Raw genomic sequence first — 20948 nt, forward strand, 5'->3', positions numbered from 1 at the left:
GCTGGTATGGTAGGAAGTCAGCTGAATAAATTTATATGGAATAAGAGAGAAATTAGTTAAAACACTAAATTAGCTGTATACAAGACAGTGTTCAAGCTAATTTTAATTTATGGATCTGAGAGCTGGGTTAGAAATAAAACACTTGACCAAAAACTAGAGACTGCAGATATGAGAATCCTGAGAAAGATTAGAGGCACGAACAAATGGCATCAGTGGCAGTATCATATTAAAAACCAAGATATTAGGAAAGAACTTAACATTGTTAGCATCTAGGAATGTCTTAGCAGAGCTAACCTTAGGTGGTATTGTCACTTAAACAGAATGAAAGAGGAAAGATTAGCAAAACAAGTGTTCTCTGCCAGGTTTGCAGGAAAAAGACCAGAGGAAGACCAAGATATAGTTGGATTGATACAGTAAAAAGTGCCTTAGAAGATAGAAATTTAGGATGTGATGGTGTTGGAGTCTTGACAGGAAAGAGATTGATTTGGAGGAAAGTTGTAGATAGGGAGTTAGTAAGTTTATCCTCCCAGAAAAGGAGATTTTTAACCCCACAATTAAGAAAAAATTATTATAAAATACATATGATGATACTTATAAATAAATTTCTTTTCTATAGATATTATTTCTGGAAAATTTTCCATATTACTCCTCTAAATAAATATTAATTTTTATAGCTATTTTTATATCTTTAAAACATCAATAATGTCCTAAAAATTGAATAAAAAGCCAAAAACATCATAAAAGTGGTACTCCTAAACAAAAAAAAAAAAAAAATAAATAAAAATAAACTCCTAGGCAAAATAGCCATAAAAATTGATAGTTCTTTTTTATTATCTATATTATCCGTATCCTGTTGCCTTCCATAATCACTTAGAAAATACACTAATCACTAGTGATGATGGTGGATACCAGCCACCAACCAATTTCCAAAAATCTGTTTAATAGAGTGCCACCTAATCCTTTAGGTTAGAAAATAACAAGGAATTAGAATATTTTTAAAATTTGAAATAAGGAAGATAAGTTTAAAAATAAAATTATCAACATTTTGGCATGAATGATCTTCCAACATATTTAGTGGGAAAAAAAAATATCTGTTAAAAATGCTAAAACTGCTGGCAAATACAATGGCTGATTTATAATGGCTTTGCACTTTTCTCTAAATTTTCCCAAAACGTGTGGTAATCATTTCCTATTATGCTGTTTAGATTTCCTACAAGGACTGATTATCCTCATATTTAGTATTGAATGCTATAGCTATTCCTTTTCCCTGATTGTTATTGCCTGAACATAACATTTTGTATTTGTTGCTTAGAAAGATATTATCTATTTTTGTCTTCTTGTTTCAGTCATGTCTATTATATTGATCTAGTAATTATCCATTTCTTCTGCTAGTTCCATTTATTTTCCATTGATGTATCTTATGTTGATAGTAGTAATCTTGAACTCTGGTTATGTTGAGTTGGAATGTTCTGGATTTGTTCCAGTAGCTGACTTTGTGCTGTTCTTCCTGGTCCCTGACCATAGGGGCCTTGTTTAATTGGACAATGCCCCAGCTATCATGAAATTTTGTCATTTTATGCCATCATTTTACATTGTGGGTAAAGCAAATAAGAATACAATTTGGTGGTGAAATCCCAAATTGCACCCTTAAGCACCCCTATTAAAAATGTATTAGACAGATAGTAAGAATAAATAGCAAAGTTTAGTCGGTAAAGGAGCTTCTCCATATCTCCAACCAAAGGCTAAGTTAAAAGACTAATATAAAATTGTACCACGTACTAGGGTTACTTGCATTAGCTCACGCTAGTGGTCGCCAATACTTTATAGTTTACTATAATCGGCATGAAACTCTCTGATTCCAATCTTTGAGTTTCTTATTCGGTTTTAAAACAATGTGGGATTTAATATCCCCTTAATTTAAATAACTAATATAAAATTTTAATTAATACTAAAGCATCATTAAAAGACATACCTTGTTGTATATTTTTGGAAGGCAGAAATGACAAAATATTTGGAGCTAAACTTGATTGAGCTGAGAATGTGCATTAAGAGAATGGTGTTGATAATAATGCATAAATAAAACCACTAAATAAGGAATATGATGAATTGAATGGACTACAGATTTTGAAATGGAAAATTTCTAAAACTATTAAGGAGCAAAAACTAGTGAAATACATAGAGTGCCACTTTATTAGGAATAGCATTTTATAATGAGTGGGATCCTTGTTGTTTTAAAAACAGCATGTATTCTATGTGACATTGAGTCAACTAAATGTCTAAAATGTTCCTCTGCAATGTTTGTATATGCTATCACAACGGCATCATTAAGTTGTAGATTGGATGGCGGTACTGCTGTGAAAACAAGCAGGTCAAAAACTTTACACAAGTTTTTGATCTGCTTGTTCCACTTTATCCCAGAGAAGCTCTGTTGGGTTGAGGTCTGGGGACTGAGCTGACCATTGAAGTAAAGGAAAGTTGCTGTTATCTTCCTTGAACTGCTTCAACTTGCTATGTGCTTTGTAGCATGGCACATTGTCTTAATGGAAATACCCATTTGACAATAGGTATTCTGCAACCATGAATGAGTGAACATGATTAGTGATGTTAACATAGGTTGTGGCATTCAGGCAGTGTTCAATTGGTGTAGGGGTCCTAACATTTGCCAAGAAACACATTCTCCATGCCATTACACCCCTGCCTCCAGCCCGAGCTGTTGCTACTTGGCAGGAAGGATCCATGGCCTCATGTTATTGCTAGTTGCCATTAGTAGACCAGGATTCGTCCGACTGGATGACATTTTTCAAGTTGTTAGCTATCCAGTGTTGGTGATCACATACCCACTGAAGCTACATATTCCTGCTCATAGCTGACAGCATTGGGACCTGAGATGTTATCTGCTCCTGTACCTGATTCATGGCAGCAGGAGACAAAGCAGGAGTTCCAAGATGATGTTCTGACCACTATTGTTGTACTGAGCTGTGATTTGGCTAGTTTTGGTCTGCTTGTCACATTTCACTATCCTTGGCATTCTTCTCTGAACTCCTGCATTAGTCAGCTGTTTCTATTCACAGAACTGCTGTTGGCTTGAAGTTGTCAACAACTTTATTGCACCAATCCTGGTACACCCTAAATACTGTTGTGTGAAAAGCCCAGAAGAGTAGATATTTGTGAGATACTGGTACCAGCACATATGGTACTAATAACCATACCATACTCAAAGTACGTAGGTCACACTTTTAAAAACTGAACTATGAGCTGCTGTGTGGTTTAAGATTGTGTATTAAGAGGACCTCAGTTGGTTCGAGTAACAGGGAATTTTGGGTGGTTTCAGATTAATGGGGAGTAATTTATTTTGTTTAATTGCCAAGAGTGCCAGATTAGATAAGATGTTTTTGTTTTTTTAGCATCTTGATTGGTTCTTATCGCTAGAGATTCGGAACAAACATAATTTGGTTTTATTATCTTGAAAATCATTGATGGTATCTATCAATTCAGGGATATGTTTATAAAACATATCCCTGATAAAGAAAGTTGTGAATACCATATTCCATAGACCGATCTTAACAAGAATGACTCTTAAACTTTCCTAATTTTGGGAAGTCAACTTAAGTAATACTCCTCATTCTTGTGTTTAATGAATTATTATTTATTTATTTATTTCAATTCTGATAGTTATAAATGGAGTTTTTCTGTTAGTTACTATCATATATTGTCACACATGCTTGAAATCTTGGTGTCATTCTAATTTGTTTATCTCTTTTCACATGTATGCATTCACAATAGTTGCAAAACATAGCCAAACAGTCTGCATGTATTAAATAAATATTTTGGTTTTTTTTTGTACATAAGTGTTATTATTTTGTAATTAATCTTATCATTAGATGAAATTTATATATGTATGTATAAACCAGAAAGAGAATATATTTTTCAACATACCTTCATACACAATAAGGACTGGAGTGAGTTGATAAGATGGCAGAGGTATCGTCAAACAATCTGGTGGTTGATTTCTGTTGCACAGAATTTAGAATTTTTATGGTTTCAAGACATATATGTGCAATACTGTATGTTTTTCTTGATTTACATCTGTGCAAATATACTGTTTGATAAAGTGGATTCCACTTTTCAGAACCAGGTTATTATGAAGATGGTATGTTTGGAATAAGGATTGAAAACTTAGTTTTGATTAAAAAGGCAGATACAAAGGTAAGTTTTTGACATTTTAATCTTTGGTTTTCTTCAGTTTCCATTTCTATCTCTAAAAAGTTATATACAAATACCCATATAGCATATATAAAAGTTTATATACTCATAAAGCATATATGAAATATTTTACTTGATGAAAATTTCCATGTTTATTAAAAACTAATTGAATATTTAAATTAATCTATATAATTCAAAGCAGCACATACAAGTAATTAAACAACACATTTAATCATGCCTGTATTTTATCCCACTTATTGAGACATCGTCAGGGAAACAATATTAAGATTGCAAAATCCGCCCTCCAGCCAAAAGGCTGCGGGTTCCAATCCCGCTGTGGGTATGGATATTTGTGATTGTCTGTGAAAGTACTAGTGGTGGTAGTCGGCAGTAGATGGCACTGGTGTTAGATGATGAACGTTGGTGGAGTAGTGAGAAGAAGAGTTGTAGAGTAGATTAGATGTCCTCCCTTGATGAGTCTTTGGACTCCCTGGAGGTGTGATGTAATAATAATAGTAAAAACACACAAATTTGCACAAAACAGACTGAAGTCCTGCTGTGGAGGATACCCTCTATGGATGTCATTGGTTTGCCTTAGTTGTGTTTAATTCCTAGGGAGACCTAAGAATTAAAGTTTCCCAGATTATGGGAAGTTTAACTCACCCATAGTTATTAACAATTGGTTGATTTTTTAAAATCTGTTATCGATTCTAAAAAAAAAGTCTTTCAATATGTATTTTTTGTGGTGAAGCATAGGTTTTTTTTCCCATTTGATTCTGTGTAAGGTATCCAAGTCATTGTCAGCAAGCTATGACTGACCATACTTATGGTAACAGATGTATTTTTTATGTTCTTCTAGGTGAATGTTAGCAGATCTCCCAGTTTGATGATAATATAAGTTGCAGGAGCTAGCAAAGAATTTTGTAAACAGCTGGAACAGAGAGAGGATGTAGAGGATCCTTGGGAGAGGGGATGTGAGTGGCCAGCTTCAGATAAGATTTGAGTGCAGTGCAAAGATTGTACTTGTTTAGAGTTCTGGCTGCTTTTTCTGAGGTGCCTTGGATATAAGGAACAATGATATCATTATTATAGTCAGCATGTTGGGGGGGGGGAACAGTTAATTTGTTGATCTGTTTTTTGACATTATAACCATTGGACAAGAAAGTCTGGTGAAAAAAAGAGTTTAGCTGTAAGTTCAGCCTGGATAGAACTAAGATTGGAGACTATTAACAAGGATTTTGATAACACTATATTGTTGAGAGGGTGGTGATGAAAACGTTTGTCTATGTATCTACCTGTGTGGTTGGTTTTTCTGTAAACTGAGAAAGAAAGGATACCACTGACAAGTGATTAGAGTATCTAGAAAAGACAAGCTATTGTTATTTTCTTTTTCTATAATGAACTGGATTCTGGAGTGCTGTCTGTTGAGATGGAGGAGAAAGGAGTCTGATGTGTCTGAGACATGTGGCTAAATAGAGAACTCATTATTGACGTATCTTAGCCAGATAGAAGATATAAGAATAGCAGTATCAAGAGCATGTTTTTTGAAATTCTCCATATACTAATTTGCTAGAGCCCAAGGCTGTACTCTCAATCTGTTTATGAGTATTATCTTTTTAAGCGAAGTAGCCAGAATGAATGTTAATTCATTCTGGCTGTTATGAAAATTAAAAAGTTCAATGATACCAGGGGAGAAATATATTTTTTAATAAATTTAAAGTTTCAGTCAGAGGGATATTGGTAAAAAAGAGATCAAAGCTTATCATGATGCAAAACTAAATTTTGGATTAAAGATTTGAAATGAGTGGAGTTTTAGTAAAAGAAGAAGAAGAATGACCTGTAAGTGGGGTGAAGGATTTAGCTAACTGTTGGGCTAACTTTAATGATGGGTTAAGTTAAACATGTTAAGAAATATAACAATCTACATAAATTTTCTTCTCAGGGACAAAACAGTTGTTAGCACCTACTAGTTTCATTATGTCTGTCTGTCTATGTGAAACATCTTGAGAATGGATGAACTTATTTTGATGAAAATATTTAAGGCTCTATAGAAAATTTTCTAAGCAGTTTGGATTTTCGCTAAAATTAGACAGTATTAACTACCGCTTAACATTCAAGACCAAAATGTATGAAGGATTACCTCATGCAGTTGAACAGTATAACTGCATATGTACTCTTGAAAACCAGTGATTTTAACTAGGTGTTTTAACATAGTCATGCTGGAATGTATCTTGTGCTGTTTATTTCAAAGAATGGCATACAGTACCTACTGTATATAACATTTACAGTAGGTACTGGTAGTCATTCTTTGCTAGCAGAAAAATTTTTAATAAAAAGGGTGTGAAAAACAAAAAAAAAATTATATACAGTATATATATATATATATATATATTGATATTTCTTCATAGTGTGATAGTGTTTTTTGAAATAAGAACAGCATCACAGTTTATTAAGTATAAACTTTTGTTCAAGTATATAAAAAATAAATAAAACAAATATGATAAATTTTAAGTCACATTTTATACGACAAATATAAAAAAAAGTTTTATGTAGCACATAGCAGTAGATGTATTAAGTATATAACATAACACATTTATTAAGTATAAACTTACAAAATTAATAATGGGAAAACTCACAAAGATTATTTCGTAGTATAATTTTTGCCTGTGTGTCACAGGCATCTTCAGTACATTTCAAGTTCAAATTAAACAATAGCTGACAATTCCAAAAAGCGCACCTAAGTAGCTGGTGTAAGATAACTAAAAAGGTCAATAAATTTCCTAACAAAAAAAAAAATATACAATAAGAAGTTAGGAAAGATTAGCTGATTTATAAAGTATTCTGATTTATGGGAGATAGACGTAAGCCATCGGATCTGTTTAAGTTAGGAGAATGAAGTAAAGTTTCACGTTTCTTTTTTAAGGCGTTCCATGAGGAACCGACTTTTGTGAAGGACTCTTGTCTTTCTCCAATGAACTTTATGTCTAGTGAAGATGGCATGTTCTGCAAGTTCAGACTTTTCAGGTTTAAAGTATTCAATATAAAATTGGTGTTCTTTTAGCCGAATAGAGGCAGATCTTCCTGTTTGTCCGAAATAGGATAATCCACAAGAGCATGGAATCTGGTAGACACCTGGATAATTAAGGCGTGGAAGCTTGTCCTTAGGAGAAGTGAGAAAGGTGGAGATTTTTCTAAACAGTCAAAAGGCAACAAAAATATTCAGTGGTTTTAAAACTTTTGCTATACATTCACTAATGCTTTGTACATAAGGGATAGGAATGAGTGTCATTTCTTCTGTATTTGAAGAGGAAGACATTAAAACTACTCAAAGCTCTTTTAATGAAGCAATTCTTATAACCATTAGAGAGAAAGGAAGAAGTTATATATTGCAGTTCTTTCTGTAAAAGATCGTCTGAAGAACAAAAGGAGTGTGCCCGATGAACCAGTGTTTTAATAGTTCCTGCCTTTTGACTGGGATGGTGATGAGAATCAGCATGGATATAATGGCTTGTATGAGTCTTCTTTCTGAGAGAAATGTAGGTTACCATCTGGTTGACGAAGAATTAGAAGATCTAAAAAGGCTAACTGCTTATTTGATTCTACTTCTAGGTAAACTGGATCCTGGGATCAAGTGCATTTAACCTAGTGAGAAACTGTTGAAGTTCATCGGAAGAGCCATTCCATACAGCAAAAAAAATGTCATCGACATATCTGAACCAATGAGTTGGTCTGGGAGAAATGTCAAAGATATGTGGATTTAAATGTTTCATAAAGGGATTGGAGATAGCAGGAGAAAGAGGATTGCCCATTGCTGTTCCTTCAATTTGTTGATACAACTTATTTTTAAAGAAAAAAATAACCAGAATGTATTACAAAATCAAATAATTTTACAATATATGAAGAAAATTTCTGATGCAGTAATTCAATGCTTTCAGAAATATTTTCAGAAATAGGGATATGATAGTACTACATGAAAAATTTATCATTATTACTAACTTCCTATCTACAATTTTCCTCCAATTCAGTCTGTTACTTGTCAGGACTCCAACATTATCAGATCTTATATTTCTGTCGCCTAAGGCACTTTGTACCGTATCAATCCACCTATATCTTGGTCTTCCTCTTGGTCGTTTTCCTGCCAACCTGACAGAGAACACTTGTTTTGCTAATCTTTCCTTGCCCATTCTGTTTAAGTGCCCATACCACCTGAGATTAGCTCTGCTAATGCATTCCTGGATGCTGACAATGTCAGGTTCTTTCCCTAATATCCTCATTTATAATATGATATTGCCACTGATGCCATCTGTTCACACCTCTAATCTTTCTCAGGACTCTCATATCTAGTCTTTGGTCAAGTGTTTTACTTCTGACCCAGCTCTCAGATCCATAAGTTAAAACAGGTTTGAATACTGTCTTGTATACAGCTAATTTAGTGTTCCGACTAATTTATCTCTTATTCCATATGAATTTATTCAATTGACTTCCTACCATACCAGCTTTGTTAATTCTGTTTTCTATTTCCATATTTAATTTACCATCTTTACTAAAAATCGTGCTTAAGTAGCTGAAATGTTTTACTTGTTCCACAGGTTCTCTGTTCACAAAGCAGTTCGCATTTTCAATGATTCTGCCTATTTTCATTATCTTTGTCTTTTTATTGCTGACCTTCATACCATATCTATCACAACAGTTATTCAGTTTAGTCATGGAATCTTGAAGACTTGTATGGATTTGTTTAGAAATATAACATCGTCCACATAAAGGAAAGAGTTGACATTAACATCTCCAATTTGATATCGTATTTAATACCACTTTCCTTCATAATGTGATCCATATAGATAATTTATAACAGAGAGGATATATCCTTGTCTCACACCAGATTTAACATTAAACTATCTTCCTGTACTTCCTTCAATTCTAAATGCTGACTTACAACTCAAATAAAGACTAAGTATTGCTTGATATAATGCCCCATTGACACCATATAACTGTAGTGTATTGAATAGCTTCTCTCTTGGCACCTTGTCATATGCCTTTCCTAAATCGACAAAACTTGAATACAAATCTTTGTTATATTCCTATGATTTCTCAACTATTTGTCGTAAAGTGAAAATCTGATCCTGATAGCCTCTATTTGGCCTGAATCCAGCTTGTTCTTCACCAAACTTTTCTTCAGCAATTCTTTCCACATTTCAAACCTTTGATGGCTTTTTCTACTTCAAGTATGGAGATATATTCCCGACTGTATGCCTGTTGAGTGTTTTTTACCACTGTGCTATCACTGCTTGTTTCATTTAGCAATTTTTCGAAGTAATTACTCCATACTTCAATGATATTCTTTCTCCCATTTTCATGTCACCTTTGTTATCTCTAACAAATTTTGTCCTTTTACAGCACTCTTTCCTCCATTTCTAAGCTTTTTCAACACCTCCAAAATATTTTGCCACCTTCTTGATATTTATTTTCTATGTTCTTGCCAAAGTCTTCCCATGACTTTTGTTTAACTAGTTTTATATAGTGTTTAGCTTTCTTACATTTGTCGCTGTATTCTTTCTCTGAGAGCACAAGCTGACTTATTTGCCAGGAACTTTGATATGCTTTCTTCTTTTCCTTCACTGCCTCTTAAACTTCGTGTGTCCACCAAGGAGTTCTGATTTTTCTATCCTTGCTGACAAAGTCACCACATACCTCCCTGGCTGAATCAGTCAGTGTTTTCTTCAAGGCTTGCCACTGAATCTCCAAGGTTTGGTTGCTGTTCTCAAACTCTTTTTTTATTTTTTCTTCAATAATGTTGGTGTATTTTAGTCTACAGTTCACATCTGAGAGCTGCTCAACTTTTATTCGCTTTAAAACTTTCTTACGTGTTATTCTTTTCAATATGAAATTCAATTTTATCCTACTCAAGACTAAATAGTGATCACTTCCAATTTCAAATCCTCTGTACACTCTGGTGTCCTGGACCAGGGAGAAAACATCACTATCAACAATAACATAGTCAATGGGACTTTTCTTATTCCTTGCCTCTTCTCTCCATGTGAATTTGTGCACATTTTTATGTTGGATCATGGTGTTAGTAATAACCAGTCCATGTCCTGAGCAGAAATCCAACAGGTATTTGCCATTATTATTAGCTTTGCTCTTTTCTCCAAATTTTCCCAAAATTTTTTGTATGTCTTATAATCATTTCCTACTCTGCTATTTAGATCCCCAAGAAGGACCAAGTTTTCCTTTTTCATCGTGTCAGTTACTTTTTCTAAAGCCTCAAAAAGTTCCTCCACTTCTACCTTAGTAGAACCTTCTGTGGGACCATAGGCACAAATAAGTCTCATTGTCCAGTTCCCCATTCTCATATTTGCTGACATTACGCTACTTGAGACTGCTTGCCATTCAAGAAGATTAGCCTCGAGGAGCTAGCTAATTTCTCAGCTAGCTCCATTTCTTTGCCATTCAGGCTTCTTATGTTGATAGTACCAATCTTGCACTCTGGTGATGTTGAGTTGGGGTGTGTTTTCAGATTTGTTCCAGTAGCTGACTTTTCGCTGTTCACCCTAGTTCACTGGCGAAAACAACGGGGGCCTTGTTTAACCGAGCGGTGCCCCAGCCGACATGAAATTTTGTCATGTTGTACCATCATTTTGTATTTTGGTTTAAGCCAATAAGAATACAATTTGGTCAGCTAAATCCTAAATTGCAAGCCCATCTTCATTCATTCTCTATCCAGGTACATACTCAATAAGGTGCACCACAAGAAGGTGAGGATTGGACATTAGGTCAGAAGCTCTGGTCGGTTCTTCGCATTCCTTTAAAGGCTATGTGGAGGTCCCCTCAAAGTTATACAGCTTTGATCCTTAAGCATCCCCAAAATTTTTGCCTAAGCATCAATTCATCCATGAGTACATGAACAATTGCACACAAAATGCAGTACAATAATTAATTTTTAAAAACGCCTCTACAGCGTAAGACAGCAGATTGGTAACAAATTCCTAATTTAAAAAAGATATATATATTAATATAATAAGATAATAATCGGAATTTACAGATCAATACAATAATATTTCCCATAAAGGGGATAACCCTTTAGATATTTCGCAGATGCAAAACATAATTTTCATGAGCACTAATGTAGAAATAATTTCTGTTATTGTGGAAATAAACCTCATCATCATGTAGTTTTCTCAGTGTGAGGGTTCAGCACCGTGTCCTTCCAGTCGTCTCTGTTGTCAGCTCTTCTTTTTGTTTCAGCATAGTCACATGATTCTATCCATGGTCTTATATCATCAAACCATGTCCTCCTCCTTTTACCTCTTGATCCTCTCCCCATAAGCTTTCCTTCTAAAACTGTTAGTATCCTCTGTCCTGCTGATTCCCTCAATACATGTCATGCCAGTCTCATCTTTCTCTGGATCATTTCCTGCAATAAAGATTTTTGTGTTTTCATTCTCTGTAGTACCTCTGCATTTGTCACATGCTCTGCTCTGTTCATGAAAATTTCCAAGCTCTTCTGTAACACCACATTTCAAAGGCCTCTATCTGTTATCTTACTCTCTTTTTGAATACTCAGGTCTCACTTCCATAAGTGAAAACTGGCCAAACCAATGTGCTCAAACTAATAAACATCATACTTTCTTTATAGAAATAAATCTCATGCTTTGTGTTTGGAGAAAGCATTTAAAAAATAAAATAACAATATAGAGCTCAACAATTTCAATATTACATACTTGATTGACATCTTCAGGAATGTTGCATAATTCATCATTATTAAATGCCTGATAAATACATCAGTGGCATACAAGATACTATATGCATACAAAGTACTACATGAAAAGTTTCATATTTCGGTCTTCTAAGACATTACATTTTTTTAAATAAATGATCCTATATTTTAAATAATTTTTATTTAAAAGGAATTTAAATAAAAATTCCTTTTAAAAAATTAATTGTGTGTGGGCAAGTCATTAAGGAGAAGGAAGTAATCTATTAATATGTTTCTTAAAAAATTGGGGATTGTATTCATTGAGGAAAAACAGTATGAGGGAGATTATTCCAAAAAACAGAGGCAGATGGAATGAAGGAAGATAATGAGAAGTTTGTTTCATACGTTTGGAGTTGGACAGTATATGGGTGATGACCAGTAACTGCCCTATTCTTACATGATTAGAAGAAAGTGGAGCAATATCCATGCATAAAAAATTAATTGTGTGTGGGCAAGTCATTAAGGAGAAGGAAGTAATCTATTAATATGTTTCTTAAAAAATTGGGGATTGCATTCATTGAGGAAAAACAGTATGAGGGAGATTATTCCAAAAAAACACAGGCGGATGGAATGAAGGAAGATAATGAGAAGTTTGTTTCATACGTTTGGAGTTTGACAGCATATGGGTGATGACCAGTAACTGCCCTATTCTTACATGATTAGAAGAAAGTGGAGCAATATCCATGCAAGTACAGCAATTCCTCGATTAATGAACCTAATGCATTCTTTAAAACAGGTGCATTAATCGAAAATGTACTAATCGAATATAATAATCTATGTTTTTCGTTCCTCAAATTTCTTTCTTTACCCTTAATTTTTTTTATAAAAGAATTAGGGTATATCTCAGTGCCTAGTTAAAGGAAAACCATTAAGCTGAAAGATAATAAAACATATTCAGAATGTGAATTTATTATTCTATTTCTTAAGAAAGAATTGAGCTAGCGTAGTTTGGTGGGCATTCTGTTTCTTTTTTTCATACAACTGACAGTATGGCCCTATTGCCTCTTCTGCTCTTCTTCAATTGTACGAAAATATTTTCAAATTGTTTCTGTAAAATCTCTTTGGGTCGTCAGTGATTAAATTTTCTTCATATTCTTGAGGATTTTCCTGCTGTGCATCTAAATTTAGCAGGTTGGAATCATTCGGTTCCTCAGAATGAGATTTAACTTGGATTCATTTGAAAAGCCTCTAAAATCATTTGCACAATGTGGAAGAATGTGCTTTTAAATGGCTTGCATATTGCCAGCAGTAATTTCTTTTGACTTTGCAACTTTATAACCAGGCTGAGATTTTTCTGATTTGGCCAGAAAAGTCTTGAAAGGCATTCACTTCCAAAAAAAAAAGGTCAGTTTCATCAGCATTAAATATTTATTGTTCGCAATAGCCCTTTCTTCCACAATTTTCTTCAAAATCTCGGGATAATTTGCGGCCATCTCCTTATCTGCAATTGCAGCTTCGCCTGTGATTCGAACATTGTGATAGGTATTTTTCTTTTTGAAACACTCAAACCACCCAGCACTAGTGTGGAATTCTTCTTATTTTCCTTCTTGATAGCCCTTTCTTTCAAGGTTGCAAAGAGCTTTGCTTAATGCTTTTGATTTAATAAGGTCAGTGCTTAGCGGGATCCATTTTTGGTTACAATCTTCGATCCATGTAGAAAGAAGTCTCTCTAATTCAGTGGTTCTCAAACTTTTTGAAGTCAGGGCGCATTTAAAATCCTACAAATAATTGTAGGTGCACTATATACAAATTTCTGAGAAATATGTTATAATAATTAAGTCAAATATTACAGAAAAAAATAATGCGATAAAAAAAAAATAAAATGAAACATACCTTAAGTTTATTCATTCTTGTGTTTATGAGAAACATTAGCCTGATGTGTCCTAGCGATTGTTTCAATGTTTGGGCATATATTTGAAAGGCAAACTCTTATTTCCTCGTCAATACATTGATGTGTTCCTCTCTTTTTACACTTAATTGTGGTGAGGGTAGAAAATCCTAATTCACATAAATATGAGGTTGAAAATTGTAGTAAAATGTTCAAAGCTTTTTTAGATATTGACACATATTCTTTTTTATAGAAATCCAAAGGCTTCAAGAGACAATTCCTTATGTTTAATCATCAATCCACGATCAGTGGATATAGCTGCCAGTTCTTCTTCTTCTGTTAATGTTAAACCAAAATCACTTGAAGTTTCCATAAATGGGTTTCTAATCCAATCGTATTGTTCTAATCCAATCGTATTGTTAAGTGATGGAAAATAAGAACTCAATTTTTCTATTGAACTTGTTAAATGTTCAACTATTATTGGAAGTGTTTCATTTATACAAGTGTTACTTACCAATGGAAACATTTCCAAATTACCTTCAACAGTTTTTCTTTTCCAAATCTGTAGTTTTCTCTGAAGCGCTTTCATTTTGTCATTGGATGTGAGAATATTTTCTTTTTTCCCTTGCATGCTAGTATTCAAAATATTGAGCTTCTAAAATATATCGGCCAAATACTGTAACCTGGCAATCCAAAATTCGCACCAAAGGAGGTTACAAAAATGTAATTGTTTCCTCTCTTCAAAAAATGCAAGAAGTTCTTGTCATATCTCATGTACATGGGCAAGTACTTTCCCCCTTGACAGCCACCTCACCTCAGTGTGTAAAAGCAGCCATCTGTGTTGTGAATCCATATCGATACAAAGTTTTTCGAATAAACACGATTTGACAGATCTTGTTTTAATAAAGTTTACCATCTGAACGACTTGATCTAAAACTTCTCTTAATTTTTCTTCCAATGTTTTTGCCATCAAGGCCTCCCTATGCAGAAAGCAGTGAGTTACGATAACATTCTCATTTTGTTTTTTTACAAAAGATGTAAGGCTCTTAACACAGCCTACCATGGAAGGGGCTCCATCTGTACAAATGCCTACACATGACTTCCATGTTAACTGCCATTTATCAAGATAGCAATTCAAAATGTTAAAAACGTCCTCACCTTTTGTAGACACACTTAATTCTTTGCAAAAAAGAAACTGATTTACTATTTGATCTTCATTAATAAAACGGACAAATGCTAAGAGTTGCGCCTTGTTGGTAATGTCTGTTAACTCATCAGCTTGCAATGCAAAATTTGAATACTGAAGTTTATTACTGCATACATTTTTCTCGATATCAGAAGACATTTCTATAATACACCTGTGAACTGTATCATTGGACAGAGGAATCTTGCTTATTTTCTTTGCTGTTTCATTTCCTAGCATTGTCATGATCATTTTTTTGCATGCAGGCAAAATAAGTGACTCACCTAAAGTATGATCTTTAATATTTTTTGCTATCAGTTCTGAGACTTGATAAGAAGCGATTTGAGCTTTATCAGAAACAGTCATTATACTTTTAAAAGAATTTGGTGCTTTTGTTTGCTGTTCAGACAATCTCTTGAAAAAACTTACAGATTTATCTTGTAAATTAGAGTGTATAGTTTTAAAATGTTTACTCAATTTACTAGGAAGCAATGATTCATTTGCCATTTTGCATTCACATACTAAACATAGCGGCAAAGAATGATCTTCACTTCCAGTCCCAGTGAAACCAAAGCTTAAATAGCTTTCATTATATTTACGAGTAGACTGCGATTTTGCTTTCTTACTTGCACTTAAATTTTGCTCACTTCCACAATCTGATTCTTCAATATCATGGTTCTTTTTGAGAAATCTATCCATTTTATTTGGGTGTATTTATCTGAAAATAAGTAATATGCACATAACATCCACTTCCAACACTTTTAAAATAAGTAATATACACAACAAGAATAAACCATATTCTTTTTCTCTTTGCAAGAAAAACCGCTGTTAATTAACATAATAATGATGTGTTGACAATAAGAGTGGTATATCCGTAATGAAAAGGTATAATAGAGTAACTATATTTATTTTTTTATCTGGACACATTATTTCTCTGGAATAACACAGGGTGCACCCTTTGAGAACCAACTGCTCTAATTCAATCATTATAATACTTTGATTTTGAGTGCATGCATGATGAACTTGAATCAGCCTTACCTTTCTCTTTGTATTTAGCAGCTTTGCTTAAAATTGCTCTTATAGTTGATTCACCTGTTTTGTGTTCTTGTCCTATCTTTGCTCTGGACTTCATTTTTCTTTGTTATTTCAAGTTTTTCTTCCAGTGAAATTATTTTTCGAATCATTTCACATTTCCACTCTTTTGCTCATGATGAAAGGTTGGAAAAATACTTTAAAATAAAAAAGTAAGGAAAATAATTGCAAAGGAGGCGCAAGATATGATCGTCAAAATGCTATGTAATTAGCAGATGACATAAATTTTGGGTAAATTTGGAACATAGTGTACATGTAAATAGTGTAGTACTGTATGTCATTAAAAAATAACTTTGTAAAGTTTTTTAAATCGGTAACTAAATTATTTCATCTTGGTGAGTGATTTTTTAAAAGAGTTAGCCATAAAAAATGTACAAATAAAAATAAATGTTACAGATTTTAAAAATTTTCTAAGATGTATATAGGTGTACTAATCGAATTTGGGTATAGAAAAAAATCACACCCTAATCCATAAATGGCAAACCTATGGCACGTGTGCCAGAGGTGACACGTCCGAGAATTTTGCTGGCATGTTGATGATTTACAAGTGATATCCTTTTATACTTTTGGGACAATTACCCCTTGCACCCCCCCCCCCCAGACAATAACTCCCTGTTTAATAAACCTCTATGTAAAACACCCCCTGGACATTAACCCACGTTCAAAATAACCCAAACAATGAATCCCCCATTTGAAATATTGGTAGATGAAACTAAATATGATAAAAAGAAATAAAAAAAGTTTTCAAGTTGCAATAACAAAAAATAAATTGAATGCAGAATAACAATTTAATCTTCTTTGGGTGTTATCTTTGAACACACAATCAAAGGGACTGATGACATTTCTAGGATTACGTTAATTTTGTTAATAATATTTATCTGTAGTTTCTTTAATCCGAATTATATGTCAAAACAAGACTAATTTTTCCTGGAATTTTAACTGTTATGACCATCATGAAGCAATTTAGGATTATGTTAAGATCACACGATTAGGAATCTCCGCCAACGGATAATTTTCAATCTCTTTCGTCTTATTACTGTAAACTTATAAACATTATGGTTAAATATTTGTATATAAATAAGTAACTTACATTTATGAATTATTGTAGTCTTGATAATAACACCGAGCGTGTGTCAAAACTGTTGTCAAAGTGAAATTGAAAACAAAATATTTTATTTCAATCTATTATGATATTTATAAAATATTTTTGACTATCCGTGATGGAATTTATAAAATCAAATAAAGGATGATTTTTGAATATTATGTGTATGTAACAAAACAAAAAAAAAAATTGACAAATGGTGTTGAATCATTTTAGTGTGAAAGAAGGTGTAACAAGAGCGAATGTAAAGCTAAAATTAAACTCTGTGGAGAAGACCTTGTGGGACGGTTAAAGATCATTCTCATGGTCCAGATCCAGCACAACAAGAAGTTCTCAAAGTAGTTCAACAAATTAAAAGGCTGGCAGAGGACACTGAAGAAGCACTGCAGCAAATTATCACCCAATATCTTTCAACAATAAGTGAAGATGCAAAAGCCAAGTTGCCAACAGTACATCACGATGTCAGACGTCACCGTCAAGCTGTTAATAATCCATTACCTGTTCTGTCGAATGTTGGTGAAATCGATATTCCAGATCATTATAAAGTTACACATGATGGCCAACATTTTCTTCTGTTTGATTCTGGTTCAGACAATAACAACAGAAAGTTAATCTTTGGAACACCTGACAATCTCAGACTCTTGTTGGAAACAACATCTCAGTGGTTTCTGGATGGGACTTTCAAAACTGCTCCTGTGCTTTTATTCAGGATAAATATTGTACATTAAACTATTTGAGACATTAACTTGCTGCATGTCTTGAAGCCAATCAGCATCATGATCTATTTTGAATTGGCAGTTATAAACACTTTAGAAAGAAGTTTTCCAGACGGAGAAATTAAAGAATGTTTCTTTCATCTAAGTCGGAACATCTACCGGAAAATTCAAGAGAATACTTTGCAACAACGTACCAAGAAGATTCTGACTTCGCACTGAAATTAAAAATCATGCCGGCTCCTGCATTTGTTTTGACAGATGAAGTTGTCGGTGCTTTTGAAGTATGAATTTCTAGCTCCAGAAAGCTTATCAATTGCAGATTATTTCGAAGATTCTTATATTGGAAGACCACAATGCCATGGATGATGGCAACCAACTTATCCCATCAATATGTGGAATATATATCAACGATCTGATGATGAATTACCAAAAAGAAATAATTAGTAGAAGGATGGCACAGAAGTTTCCAGTCCAATGTCGGAAGTTTCCATCCTACCATTTGGAAATTTATTGAATTTCTCCAAAGAGAACAAGTACTACAACAAGTTTACTGCGCTCAAATGTTGGCCGGTCATCCATCACATACTCCGAGAAAGAAGTATGCTGATTCAAATGCATGGATTCTTACCATGATCGCAGCAGACTATCTAGTTGGGATAGCACACAACCTTTCTTTCTAAGTATTAATGCATAATTAATAATATTAAACTACATTTCCTGTAAAAGATTCAATATTTTAAATGAATTTATTTTTCCCTCTGTCTGAACCTAAAATGTGCATATCAGGTGTTAGTATAATTTTAAATTTGTATCCATATTTTGTTGTGTCAAATAAATTTTGGGGGAGACCCCACTCCTACCAGGCACTTCCCCCAGGTGGTAGATGGGGGAAACCCAAATGGGTTGCGCTGAATAAAGAATAAAGAGCTGTGGACCAAAGGATGTAGCAGAGGAATGGCAAGCTGGCTACATTATTATGCCAGTAACTTTCATGAGCAGGAGGAAGTCTACAAACTGAGATAGTACTACTGCGTACGCGCCTACTCGAAGACCACATAGAGTAGGTGAGAAATCAGCAATGTGGTCAGCTAAGGATGTGAATTATGTAGCCACCCTCAACATAAGATCACTATACCGACCTGGAAAATTACAATTAGTCCAGGAAAATTTAAGAAGACTGAAATGGAGTATTTTAGGTTATCAGAGACACGTTGGTGCGGAGATGGATTCATGGATTTACCAGAAGGAAGACTGTACTTCTCAGGAAGAAAAGATAACATACACAGAGAAGGAGGTGCATTATTAATTGAAAAGAAACTTACACACTCAGTAATCAAAATAAACCCAGTGTCTCCTAGAATAATCACAGCCAAACTTCAAGCAAAAGAAAAAGGTCAAACAATTAAAATAATAATAAATTTAGTTTAATCCTTTATCCAAGTGTGAGCAAACAAAGTTTGCGCCTGAAAGTATCTTCAGGACTGGGTTAAGGTGGTACATCTTCAGGACTGGGTTAAGGTGGTACACACCAGGGCAACTCGTTGCAAAGGTGGAGCAAGCTACCAACACTCCTATCTCAGTATCTCCTATAATGCAAAACACATCTCCTTGCGGATATGTCTAATGTTATGCATTAAGGGAAGGGCCACTACCCAGACTAGTTTCGACCTTTATTGAGGTCTCTTCAGTGGGAGCCAGGCCCAAGTGGAGATATCAGGCAGAAGCATTAGCAGGTCATCTCTACCTATAGGAATTACCAGTTGGTGTGCCACCCTTTTTTAATAATTTACTCTGGATTTAGAGAATGATGTTGAAAGTTTATTTTTCACTTGGTTAGAGTATAATAAATTTAGTTTAATCCTTTATCCAAGTGTGAGCAAACAAAGTTTGCGCCTGAAAGTATCTTCAGGACTGGGTTAAGGTGGTACACACCAGGGCACCTCGTTGCAAAGGTGGAGCAAACTACGTGTTGGTAGCTTGCTCCACCTTTGCAACGAGTTGCCCTGGTGTGTACCACCTTAACCCAGTCCTGAAGATACTTTCAGGCGCAAACTTTGTTTGCTCACACTTGGATAAAGGATTAAACTAAATTTATTATACTCTAACCAAGTGAAAAATAAACTTTCAACATCATTCTCTAAATCCAGAGTAAATTATTAAAAAAGGGTGGCACACCAACTGGCAATTCCTATAGGTAGAGATGACCTGCTAATGCTTCTGCCTGATATCTCCACTTGGGCCTGGCTCCCACTGAAGAGACCTCAATAAAGGTCAAAACTAGTCTGGGTAGTGGCCCTTCCCTTAATGCATAACATTAGACATATCTGCAAGGAGATGTGTTTTGCATTATAGGAGATACTGAGATAGGAGTGTTGGTAGCTTGCTCCACCTTTGCAACGAGTTGCCCTGCTGTGTACCACCTTAACCCAGTCCTGAAGATACTTTCAGGCGCAAACTTTGTTTGCTCACACTTGGATAAAGGATTAAACTAAATAAACTAAATTTATTATACTCTAACCAAGTGAAAAATAAACTTTCAAAAAAAATTAAAATAATCCAGATATATGCACCAGACAGTAACCATTCAGAGGAAGAAATAGAAAATTTCTAGGAAGAACTACAACAGGAAATAAATAATCCCAAAAATACAGAACTCATGATAGTGATGGGAGATTTTAATGCTAAAATAGGACAGTTCACAGCAGACAAAAAAGATGTGATGGGGAAATTTGGATTCGGAGAGCTTAACATCAGAGGAGAACAATTACTCCACTTCTGTAAAGCAAACGATCTAATGATTACAAACACATTGTTCTATCAATGCCCTAATAATAAATATACATGGACATCCACAGATGGTAATATAAAGAACTGCATAGACTATATCATCATAAACAATGGAAAAGATCAGTAAATAATGTACGAACATTAAGAAGTTTTGATTTTGACACTGACCATGAAATATTAACAATATCAGAAAAGAAGAAAACATCAGCCTATCAAAACTAAAAGATAGCTCAAGCAGAAGTCGATTTTTAGAACAGATGTGCTTGAAATTACAACCCTCCATC

General features: G+C 34.2%; 1 protein-coding gene across 3 annotated transcripts in view; it reads left to right on the plus strand.

Annotated features, from left to right (window-relative positions):
* LOC150102909 (xaa-Pro aminopeptidase 1-like) overlaps positions 1-20948 on the plus strand; it is a 416385-nt gene that overhangs the window by 329926 nt on the left and 65511 nt on the right. For all 3 annotated transcript variants that reach the window (XM_090398386.1, XM_090398385.1, XM_090398387.1), the window contains one exon: positions 4130-4206. In XM_090398386.1, the coding sequence (XP_090254512.1) occupies positions 4130-4206 (77 nt within the window). The remainder of the gene's footprint in view (positions 1-4129; positions 4207-20948) is intronic.

This window comes from Typopeltis vanoorti, chromosome 9, assembly GCF_054136105.1.
Source record: "Typopeltis vanoorti isolate ZY-2024b chromosome 9, IOZ_Tvanoo_1.0, whole genome shotgun sequence".
NCBI classification, from domain to species: domain Eukaryota; kingdom Metazoa; phylum Arthropoda; class Arachnida; order Uropygi; family Thelyphonidae; genus Typopeltis; species Typopeltis vanoorti.